The sequence below is a fragment of the Elgaria multicarinata genome, chromosome 20, assembly GCF_023053635.1.
Source record: "Elgaria multicarinata webbii isolate HBS135686 ecotype San Diego chromosome 20, rElgMul1.1.pri, whole genome shotgun sequence".
In the NCBI taxonomy this organism is placed as follows: domain Eukaryota; kingdom Metazoa; phylum Chordata; class Lepidosauria; order Squamata; family Anguidae; genus Elgaria; species Elgaria multicarinata.
The window spans coordinates 17,540,522-17,551,891 of NC_086190.1; the positions used below are offsets into that span (position 1 = coordinate 17,540,522).

At 45.6% G+C, this 11,370-nt stretch overlaps 1 protein-coding gene across 2 annotated transcripts; it reads right to left on the minus strand.

Annotated features, from left to right (window-relative positions):
• Positions 1-917: 917 nt before the first annotated feature.
• On the minus strand, positions 918-11,078 carry MAD2L2 (mitotic arrest deficient 2 like 2). Of its 2 annotated transcripts, none has more exons than XM_063145489.1 (9): positions 10,985-11,078; positions 9,569-9,671; positions 7,591-7,709; positions 6,262-6,333; positions 5,448-5,548; positions 4,789-4,883; positions 3,089-3,162; positions 2,294-2,386; positions 918-1,395 (listed from the first exon to the last, which is right to left on the minus strand). In XM_063145489.1, the coding sequence occupies exons 2-9, from the start codon at positions 9,606-9,608 to the stop codon at positions 1,354-1,356; spliced, it is 636 nt and encodes a 211-aa protein (XP_063001559.1). In that variant the 5' UTR covers positions 9,609-9,671; positions 10,985-11,078; the 3' UTR covers positions 918-1,353. The 2 variants fall into 2 exon arrangements, with proteins under 2 accessions (XP_063001559.1, XP_063001560.1); XM_063145490.1 differs by having other exon boundaries at positions 9,569-9,663; positions 10,985-11,074.
• Between the last annotated feature and the right edge of the window lie 292 nt (positions 11,079-11,370).

The window sequence follows — 11,370 nt, forward strand, 5'->3', positions numbered from 1 at the left end:
CCTGTGCAGAAATAAAACGATTCAAACACCTATTTGCATGAGTTCAGAAACCTTTCTGCCCGGGCGGCATGTATAACCGAGAGGAAATGCGAGGCCGGAGGGACCCAGGAGGGAGGAGATGTAGGGAAAGCTGTCAAGGTGGGAAGGTGGGGAACAGAATTAACCAGGGTGGGGAGAAAGTGCCAAGGGAGTAAACTGGTGGTGACAGAAGCAGAGGGCAAGTGAACGTGTTCGGGGAGGGAAGAGATAAAGCCGAGGGAGACCATGGAGATAGAACTAGCAGAGCTAAAGGTGGGGCACAGAGCTTCCCCAACCCTGATGGACTACAATTCCCATCATTTCTCAGCCTCGCTACCGAAGGAAGTTCTCGCTTTGCAGCTTGGCGGCGGAGACGCTAACAGTACAGTGGCAGGATCAGAGGAGAGGCGGGCGTTCTTTTTTTAAACCCGGAAGCAAGTCCCGTTGACTTCCAGGTGAGACTTATTTCCCCAAGTCAGTGGCCTTCAGGTCGCATCTCGAGCTGCGAGTCGTATGCATGCTTACTTGGGAGCAAGCCTCAACGAACGATATAGCTCTTACTTCCAAGTAAAACACAGTTGGGTCAGGCTTGTAGTGCATTTGGTGCAAAAGAAAACAACACAGACCCTTCTCTCTTCCAGAACCCAGTGTAGGCTGGTTGTAATGAGACCCACAAAGCTTTTTTTTTACAATTGATTTCCCCCTCTATTTATTGATAACCAAAAAATATCACCGTCGGTACACAAGGGCAGTCACAAGACGAACAAAAAAAACTCAAGATCCCTTAAATCAGCCTTCCTCAACCTGGGGCGCTCCAGATGTGTTGGACTGCATCTCCCAGAATGCCCCAGCCAGCTGGCTGGGGCATTCTGGGAGTTGTAGTCCAACACATCTGGAGCGCCCCAGGTTGAGGAAGGCTGCCTTAAATCGTACAGATGAGCTCCAGAACTAAAAAAAAAAGTGACACATAAAAGTCTTCTGAAGGCTCGAGGCCCACTAAAGAACAGCAGCACCTCTTTCGACGCACAAATTTAAAATCGATCCTCACTCGGGTCTAGAAGCTTGCAAAGTGCTCAAGAAACAGACTCGCTGAAGGAAGTGGAGTTTGCTGCTACAGGATTCTCTTTCTCTCCTATATACAGTGGGGTAAGAGCACTTTTAAAAACACAAAGTGGACACCCTAGCCAGGAAACGGATTGGCAGAGGGTGTCAAGTCGCCCAGAATGGCAGTTTTTTTAGCGCCAATATTCTCCGCAGCAGAGAGAGTACAGCTTGGCAACACCTCGCCCTTAGAGAGCGTTCAAGGTTTCAAGACACAGCAGGAGAAGGTCGGAATCAGGTGCCTTTCTGAGCGCGCTCTTCGACGTACAGCTGCATCTGCAAGAAGAGGCAAAGGGGCGAAACTTCAAAACCGTAATGGCTCTTTTACTAAGCACCCAAATAACTGGTCCCATGCAAAAGCTATGAGAGGCAAGAGACCATAGAAGAAAGAAGGGGTTTTTTTTTCCTTTTAAAAAGCTCAAAACAGTCTTTTAAATTAATAATAATAATAATTGGAAAATTCATAGGGAGAAGTGTGTAGCTGCTCAGAGATGAGATCCATTTCTTTAACTTGAAAGATCACTTGCAGTTTTCCTCTTCCCTCCTCGCGCCTTTTTCCTTTCGTGTTATTTCGTTTTAGGTGTAAGCATGCGGGCAGAGTCAAAATGCCACTCCTAAAGCTTCGTTACTGGCATTCGTGAGCTTTTAAGCTCAACGACGCTGGCATTGGAGGGGGTGGGGGGCCCATCCCATTTTGCATTCATGACCCATTCAACACTGGAATACACCCCCTTCTTCAAAATGGAATTTGGCCCTGAGGCTGAAAGAGGTTCAAGAGACTGAAAAATATCCAATGGTCTTTGGGTTCCTTCCAGTTCCTGAAAGAATCAAGGGAGGGGGTGTTGGCTGACAAGCCCCGCCCACCAAAATGGGCAGGTCCACCACTCTCCAAGCCCCACCCACATCCTGCGGATAGGATGCTGCAGGTCTTGAACCAGGAGCTCTGTAAGCCAGCTGACCCCTACTGGTCAAGAATGAGAACTGTAGACAGACTATTATACCACCTGCTACCCAGAATCCTCCTGGTCTTGAGATCAGCTGACAGGGAACAGCCAATCCCAAGCCTCTGGCTGTTATAAAAGCGGCAAGGTCCGCCAGCCCTTCTCAGTCTGGGCAACTTGGGAGAGGCGGTTCTTCATGACAAACGCATTGTAAAAAAGAGCGATCTGGTCACCTTTAAAAGATCCGATGTCATGGTCTTTAGCGGGATAAGCCGCGGGTCGTGCATGTGGACGTCCTGTTCATCAGCAAGGATCCAGGGGAAATCCTTCAGGGTAAGACGCAAAACAGACTTCCTCAGCTGATGCCAGTTTACGTATTAATTTTATTTATTTATTTTTGAAATGTATAAACTGTCCTTCATCCACAAGGGATCCCAGGTTGGTGTAAATTTGTGTAGACAAATTTAAAAACAAAGAAGACAAATCTACTATAAAAACCATACGACGGCACATCAAAGGACCAACTCAAACAAGTCAGCTTCAGACACGAAGCCAAACAAAAACACAATTAATTCAGCCTAAAAATACATGAAATCCTAAAATGTTAAAATGCTTGGGGCAGGGAGGAATTAATTTGAAAGTGATTTAATTAGGCGGCTGGGATATTCTGCCCTTTGGCACCATCTGTATTTGGATTCAGGAGAGCTTTTGTGTTTTGGAATCCACCTCTGCCCTTAGGTTCTTGTGCAAGTGACTTTTCTTTGAGTCTCCCCCATTGCCTTCTGGGAAATGCATGTTCCGTGACCGGCCACGCCCAGCAGGGCAGTCATTTTATGAATGGGCAAGCTCCGCCCCATGGCAGACATTTTGTGAGAGCGCCCACCACAAATTGCAGCGGTGCCCAATGACCCCAAAAGGCCGGGGACCCTGAGCAGTTCAGGTTTTTGAAAAGCCGCTCCCTTCAAGTCAAGCTTTAGCGATTCTCAGGGGCTCCTTCGCGGATCTCGCGATTCTTGCCTCCCCCTTACCTTGATCACCTGGATCTTTTCCATGTTGCGGGTGGCGGCTTCTCGGGTGTGGACCAGCACGGTAAAAGTACAGCCTGCAAGGAAAGGGAGACGCAGGCGAATCGCAAGAAGAGCTGGGTGGAACAGTTTGTCAGTGTACTTCTGTTCATGCTGAGCAGCAGCGTAGCAGAAGCAGGCTTCGCAGAGACGCAGCCCCGGCGCTTTTTTAATAGCAGTGAGGCTGACATCATCTGCTTTAGGGTGGATTCCTGCATTGAGCAGGGGGTTGGACTAGATGGCCTTATAGGCCCCTTCCAACTCTACTATTCTCTGATTCTCTGATTAACCCTTCGGAATCCCACATTCCATCAGAGCTGAGCTGCAATTCACACAGTAGGCGGGGGGGAAATGAATTTTCCCAACTATTGTTCCCTGTTGCGATGCAAAATCTTTGGGGTGGGGGGGGGGCGGCGTGGTCTGGTCTGATCAGTTCAGACTGCTAGAAGAGGTTGGGTGATCTGGATCAACGCAGCAGCCTGCAATTTTTGGACTCTAATGGGAAGGGGGGGGACTGTCCCCATGAGCCCAGACTCTTAAAAAAAATATATTCCACTACGCCACTAACACTACAAAGTGGCCGGTTTGATAGAGGAACTACAAAGAGATAGGGGGAAAGAAGCACAGTGTAAGAGCACAGAGCCCTGGCATGCCAGAGTAATCCGTTTGGGGACGGGTGCGTGGTTGTTAGGAAAGCTAAAAATACCCTTTCTCTTCTCCACCCCTCCTAGAATTTCCAGGCCTAGCCAATTTGTGGGTGGGGGACATCGTGGTGTTTGACATAAAAGACAGAGAAGATATGCCCCCCCACCCCAAGAAAAAGGGGGAGTGGTACAGAAATGAATTGGCATTAAACATAAAATGAAATAAATCACAGTACTTAGTAGTGGATGTCAGCATTCACTATATTGTCCATCTTGGCACAAATTGAAGGAAACAAAATATCATAGAATCATAGAACAGTAGAGTTGGAAGGGGTCTATAAGGCCATATAGTCCAACCCCCTGCTCAGTGCAGGAATCCACCCTAAAGCATCCCTGACGGAGGGTTGTCCAGCTGCCTCTTGAAGGCCTCTAGGGTGGGAGAGCCCACAACCTCCCTAGGTAACTGGTTCCATTGTCGTACTGCTCTAACAGTCAGGAAGTTTTTCCTGATGTCCAGCTGGAATCTGGCTTCCTGTCACTTGAGCCCATGATTCCGTGTCCTGCACTCTGGGAGGATCGAGAAGAGATCCTGGCCCTCCTCTGTGTGACAACCTTTCAAGTATTTGAAGAGTGCTATCAAGCCTCTAGCCCTTACCTGTGGGGTTGTATATATGTATACATACAGTATATTCTCTCTCAAATTTACAGCCCGAAATGTGGGAGGTCAGTTCAAATCGATACGTAGTCTTTTTCAGACACTGCCTACCCAAGCCTGTTTGGCCATGACATCACAGCAGCCCAGCCAATAGTTAAGGAGCTGTAGGTAGGTAAGTGATAAGGGGCGAAAACTGCTATTAAGATTGCTTTTATATAAGTTTGGATGTAAATTACAGCTAAATTGCCTTCTTTGTGTGTGGGGGGTGGGTGGGCATGTGATGTCTTTTTATTTTGGGGATGGGTAAAATAGGCTGAAAGTCTAAAACGAACCAGCTAGAACATGAGCAGAGTTCCCTGGCCTACCTGGAGGGTTGTTGTCCAAAACGGCGTCACACACGCTGATCTTCAAAATAAAGGCCCGCAGGAGCTGTTCCACGTGGTTGAGAAGGGAATCTGAGCTGGAGGAGGAAGAGGCAGGCTGGGATCAGAGCCAGAAACATTTGTTGACTAACGGAATGTCGATTCCCTAAGAGGGACCACCCCTTTCTTTGCCCTGCAGCTCTATTCACACACAGTTAAAAATCCAACGTTTATTTTTTTTATAAGAAGCGAGATGTTCCTAAACGTTCCAACGGTGTCAGCCCTGTGCTGGCGACTTAGGGTGAAAACACACACTCCTTCCTAGCACAGAGGTGAGAAACTTCAAGCCCAGGGGGGCAAATCCAGTCCCAATTTTGGCCCTCCAGGGTTACTGGCAGTAGTTTACTCTAGAGTAGGAGCAGGCACTCGCCGATCCGGATCTTAAAAGTTCCCCTAGCCGCCCACTCTGTACGCTAAGGTCTGAATCCAGAGGCCGCACTCCGTGAACTGAACAGCTTAGAAGTAAAGCGTGCCGTCTTGAATATCCCCATTGGCCGTAACATTCCATGACTCAGAGCAAACCGCTCCAATCGCTGCTGGTCCATGTGCTTGTGAAAATCAGGCCCAAGTTTGGGATGGCCTTTCGGAAGGGAACACCTTACCTAATTGACAGCAAAGGCGGCTGCGTGATTTCAAAGACAAACCTCTCCACCGGATGGTGGTCTTTGTCCAGGATGACTACCACGACCTTTTCCACGTCATTCTGAAAAGCAGCAGAACACACAATTTCTTCTCCTACTACTTTTTTAAAACAGAAGAGCTCTGTGAAGTCCAAAAGCTGGCATCCATCCGTGCCCAAACAAGTTATTTATTTATTTATTACATTTCTATACCGCCAAATAGCCGGAGCTCTCTGGGCGGGTCACAAAAATTTAAAACATTCAAAGTATAAAACAACAGTATAAAACCATAATATAAAATACAATATAAAAGCTCAACCAGATAAAAACAGCAGCAATGCAAAATTACAAATTTAAAAGACCAAGATAAAATTTATTTATAGACTATTAAAATGCTGGGAGAATAAAAAGGTCTTCACCTGGCGTCTAAAAGCATATAATGTAGGTGCCAAGCGAACCTCCTTAGGGAGCTCATTCCACAGCCGGGGTGCCACAGCAGAGAAGGCCCTGCTCCTGGTAGCCACCTGCCTCACTTCCTTTGGCAGGGGCTCGCGGAGAAGGACCCCTGAGGATGACCTTAGGGTCCAGGCAGGTACATATGTGAGGAGGCGTCCCTTCAGATAACCTGGCCCCAAGCCATTTAGGGCTTTAAATGTTAATACCAGCACTTTGAATCGTTAATCCAATATGAGACTTTCTTATGCCAAATGTCACAAAGGCTTCACGGAATGGATGAATTGTAGCATTAAACATCCTGCAATGCTTCAAATTCATTTCCTGGTCTTCTCAAACTCACCTTCTCTAGCAGGGGTTTGATGCAATGCAGGGTGTCCTGGATGTATTGGTTCAACTCCGGATGGCAAGACATCTGTTCAAACAAGAATCTCATTTTATTACCTTTAGAAAAGGAGGTAAAGACACACCTTTCCAATTTAGCCTTTTAATAATAATAATAAATTTATTTCTCCATTTTGATCGAGGCGGGGAAGAACAAGCGATAAAATACATAAAACTGAATTAAAACATAATATACATTGTTAAAAACATCCTAAAAAAAATCCTAAAACATTCTAAAAGCATCCTAAAATTCCACTGGATAGGCCTGCCAGAAGAGATCAGTCTTTATAGCTTTCTTGAACGCGGGGAGACTGTTAAGTTGACGAGTCTCTTTTAAAACGTGTTTTTATTGTTGCAAAGTTTTATTGTTTAAATTGTACACTGCCTTGATGACTTATTAGTAGATATGACGGTATATAAATAATGATAATAAATAAGTAAGTGCATGGATTTGCCAAGAATAAATCCTGATAGATTATACTTCTCTCTCTTTCTGTTTTAGTAGACTATGGGAATGCTGTGGACATAGTTTATCTTGATTTCACAAAGCATTTGGTTTCTTAAAATCCTAAACGTCTTAAAATCCTAATTTCAAAGCTGATTCAAACATCACTGAATTTTCAATTCAGACAAGATTTCTTCTGCCACCCTGCAGCTCCACAAAATCATAATCCTAGAGAATTCTCTTCACATATGCAAGTAGATCACTTGATCCTAAGTGGCAGTCTACATGAAGCAAGAATAAAGTGGTCAAGTCCAGACTTCGCAGAATGAACTGTACCACTTTATATGTGGGGGGAAACTGCTTTTGAACGCTTCTGTCTATAAAAAGAAAATTTCCCAATAACGTAAGATGAATAAAGTTAATTGGTAAACTTTTGTTTTAAAAAAGGCATTAAAAAAATAACCCTTCAAGCAGAAAACTAGCATGACAATAAGAGGACTAGTCTATAACTTTTTCCTTGATGTGTTACATTTTTACTTGTAGGGAGAGTTCCCCCACTTTTAAGAACAGGAATATTCAGAAATGGCACTTGACACCTGCAGTCCAAAGTGGTACAGTCCACTCTTCCGTCTCAAGACTTACCACCGCATTCTGCCAGATGTGTAAGACCACCCCTGAACGTGCAAACAGACATTGAACAGAGCTGCAGCTGAAATGTCGGCCTGCCCAAATGGAAGTTCTGCGTTCAGTTCTTCACGTGCATGAGAGATTTCTCTGAGGCTGCAGCAGTCAGAGAATGACCGTGAATGTGTTGGCCAGCCTCAAGGCAATGAAGATCCTCACCTGGACAGGTACGTTGTATTTCTTCCTCTTTTGAAAGATCCCGGTGGGGTAAACTTCTCGGACGTACAGGATGAGGTGAACAGCCACTTCCAAAAATTCAGAAAGTACGTCGGCAACAACTAGAAAGGCGGGAGGGCGGTAATGAATTGATGGAAGGAGCAAGGAGGGGGGAATCAAACACAGGGTGTTTCGGTGCAATCAAAAAACACCACCTAAATCGCAGGCAAAGGTTGGAACACCAGCTGTCAACTTTAAGCTTCAATACAAGGTCAGTTATTTAGAACTGACTTCCAAGCAAATGCACAAAAGCTCTGCTCGGCAGCTTAATCAACTGAAACGGAGTTGATTAATTGGTAAGAAACATCCGTTTCCCAGAGGACCTTTTCTTCTGTCGCCCCCAGATTGTGGAACGGCCTGCCAGAGGAGATTCGTAAAATTAACTCTCTGTGTGATTCTAAGGCAGCTTTAAAGACGAGCCTTTTCCGGCAGGCCTATCCAGATCAATGTAAAATTAAGAATTTTTAAGATGTGTTGATTCCTGTACTAATGTTGTTCCCAGCCTCGATCCAAAAGGAGAGGCGGGTAAGAAATAAATAAATTTATTATTATTATTATTATTATTATTATTATTATTAGGGGCGGTTTTAATCAGGAAAGTCACATCTTAATCGGCAAAGCAGAGACTTGAACACATGGTTATGAATGCAGGAAAGTGCCTTACACTGGGTAAGACCAATGGTCCTGGTACCATTTACCTGCTGGAAGGGGTCACGCTCCCATGAAGTGCCAGGTACGTGGTCTAGGAGTGGTTGTGCTCTATGAAGGAGGCATGGCAGGTAGCACCCACCACCAGAATAATTTTTTTACCTATTTATGGCAACTGTGGTCTGTATTTAGAGAAACCTGGCTTAGCCACAGTGACACATGCCTTGGTTACATCCAGGTTAGACTACCGCACCATGGTCTACGTAGGGCTGCCCTTGAAGACATTCAGGAGCTGCAACTGGTACAGAACACGATTGCTAGAACCCATGTGGGTTCTATTTCTCCCGACTTAAAAAAGAAACCCCCGAAGACTCATTTACACCAGTCTGTATTGGGTGCTTAAAAATCATTAGCTGCTACTGCTGAGTATGAGTTTAATTTCTATTTTTATTTATATATATATATATATATATATATATATATATATATATATATTCTTAGGAATTTTCACCTCCCGGTGTACCAAACTACTACTCATGATACCTGTTTCACATCACAGCTCCTGATGACGATGGGAGCTGAAACGTTTAGCACGAAGTATATTTTGAAATCTCGCTGTTGTTAATCTATCTCAAAAGATATAAAAGGGTGGTATAGACTCCAAAATAAACAAACATATAGAATTGCATATGGATGTTTTTGTAATATCGTAAACTTACTTGTGTGGTCAGTGTGCCCTGTGAGGGTGCAATTCTATGGGTGTTTAGACAAAAAAAAATCCTGCAATTCCCAGCAGGTCTCAGCTAGCTATGCAAACTGGGCGTTGTAAGACTTTTTTTCTGTCTAAACATGCTTTGTGGCCTTAAATAAATTTTAAAAATGACTTTTTTTGTTGTCGTTTAGGATAAAGGGAGGTTAGCTGCAAATTAGGATAGAGCTCCTTCTGCTGTATAATCCCTAAACCGCTTTGGGGTTTTATTATATTCTTAAGCGATGTAGAAGTATTAGTTATAAATAAATAAAAGTTACGTAGAAGAGGGAGTTTCGGTAGTGCTGTTTCTTATTGCTGCATGACAAGTTTTTGTGAACCGCCCAGAGAGCTTCGGCTATTGGGCAGTATAAAAATGTAATAAAATAAATAAAATAAGTTTTTCTGCGTTTGGAAAGGAAGCATTCCAAAATCATGAGCCCTTGCTGAATTTTTTAAATTAAACATTTGGGACTGGAGGCCGGCACCAGATTTGAACAAATATAAAGAATTCCACGCAGGTACCTTGTCCAAAGTTGAGATCCTGTCGGGTTAAGGTGGTCATCCTTGCTGCTACGACCTTGACGAGCCCCGAAATTAATTCTCATTTACAAAAACGTCTCCGCACCTGAAAAATGGAACACAGATACCCGATTTGAAAGGCAGCCACAAGCAGAAACAACGATTCCGATTTTTAGTCTGTATGTTGATTTATTATTTAATTCATAACCAGCCCTTCTGCTAAAAAAATGGCGCTCAAGGCAGCTGAAACCAAAATCTAAACCAAAAACAGAACCAGAATTAAAAGGGAACACAAAAAGAAAACAAAAATTAAAAACGCAAGACCGCACCACTGAAAGAAATAAACAGCACCGGACCAGTCACCTGAGAGTAAGACCCTTTGACTTAGTAAATGTATGCAGGATCCTGCAGTTTATCTGACCTTTGCGGGAATGGAGTTACTTGGGAGTAAGTCCCCTTGAATTCAGTGGGGAAGAGTAAGTAGACTCAGGCCCCACCACGCTGTATTTTGTATCTGGTCACTTATTCTGGAGTAACCCCCAATTGAATTCAGCGGGCCTTTCTTCAGAGATGGCCACCAATTTGGATGGCTTTAAAAGGGGGCTGGATCAATTCCTGGAGGAGAAGGCTATCAAGGGCTACCAGCCCTGATGGTTGTGTGCTATCTCCAGTGTCCAAGGCAGTAAGCCTATGTGCCCCAGTTGCTGGGGAACATGGGTGGGAGGGTGCTGTGGCACCATGTCCTGCTTTCTCATCCCTAGTCGACAGCTGGTTGGCCGCTGTGTGAACAGAGTGCTGGACTAGATGGACCCTTGGTCTGATCCAGCAGAGCTCTTCTGATGTTCTTAAAGGGTGCACACGATCCTATGGTGCCATCCTCTGTGTGCCTTTACTTGCGATTATTATTATTATTATTATTATTATTATTATTATTATTATTATTATTATTATCATCATCAATTTATATAGCACCATCAGTGCACATGGTGCTGTACAGAGTAAAACAATAAAATAGCAAAACCCTGCCGCATAGGCTTACATTCTAATAAGTAAGCCCATCTAATGAGTAAGCCCATTGAATTCAGCGAGGGTTTCTTCGGAGCAAACACCTACAGACTCCGCGGTAGTCCTACAACACATCTCCTTCGGGGAGGGGGGGTGTGTAAAGCCCCGTAAACCCCGTGGGGTTGACTTGAGAGTAAACAAGCAGAAAATACGCGCGTAAAGGGGAAAAGACTGCGCTTGCTGCGATGGATTCCCGAAGCAAAACGCAAGGCGCGCCTTTACCCGGGAGTAAGCGCCCTGGGAGGCGGTGGCGCTTGCGCCCGAGTAAGCAGGCGTGGGATCGGGGCCGCCAAGCCCCCCCACCCCTCCCTCCGAACTGCGCCCCAGGGCCGCCTCTGCGCCGGCTCCGGTCACCTCTCCGGGGCGCCTCGGCGCCTCCTGGCCCGTCCAGCGCGCACCGCGACGGGGAAGCGGCGGCAGCCCGAGCAGCCTCGTCCGGCCAAGCAGGGAAGGCTGATGGCGGTGGAGGCGGAGGCGGAGGAGGAGCGGCCGTTTGACGTGCCCGCCTCGCCCTCCGCTTCGCCCCGGGTCTTAGCGCCCGGTGCGCCTGGCGCGCCGCCCATCACCGTAGCGCCGGGCCTGGAGAGGGTTGCAGCGCCGCTGCGTGCGTAAAGCTGCGCGTCGCTCCCCAACAGGAGGCGGAGGAGTTGAATCCAATAATAATAATAACAACAACAACAACAACAACCAACAACAACAACAACCAAAAAAACATATTGCTGTTTTTATTATTTATTGCA

Bases quoted from the DNA above. Each gene is read 5' to 3' on its own strand.
- MAD2L2 (XM_063145489.1), bottom strand. From the start codon at position 9,608: ATGACCACCTTAACCCGACAGGATCTCAACTTTGGACAAG. The intron at 7,710-9,568 runs GTACCTGCGTGG...CCGCCTTTCTAG, and splicing joins GGATCTCAACTTTGGACAAG to TTGTTGCCGACGTACTTTCT. The intron at 3,163-4,788 runs GTAGGCCAGGGA...CTTTCCTTGCAG, and splicing joins TTTGGACAACAACCCTCCAG to GCTGTACTTTTACCGTGCTG.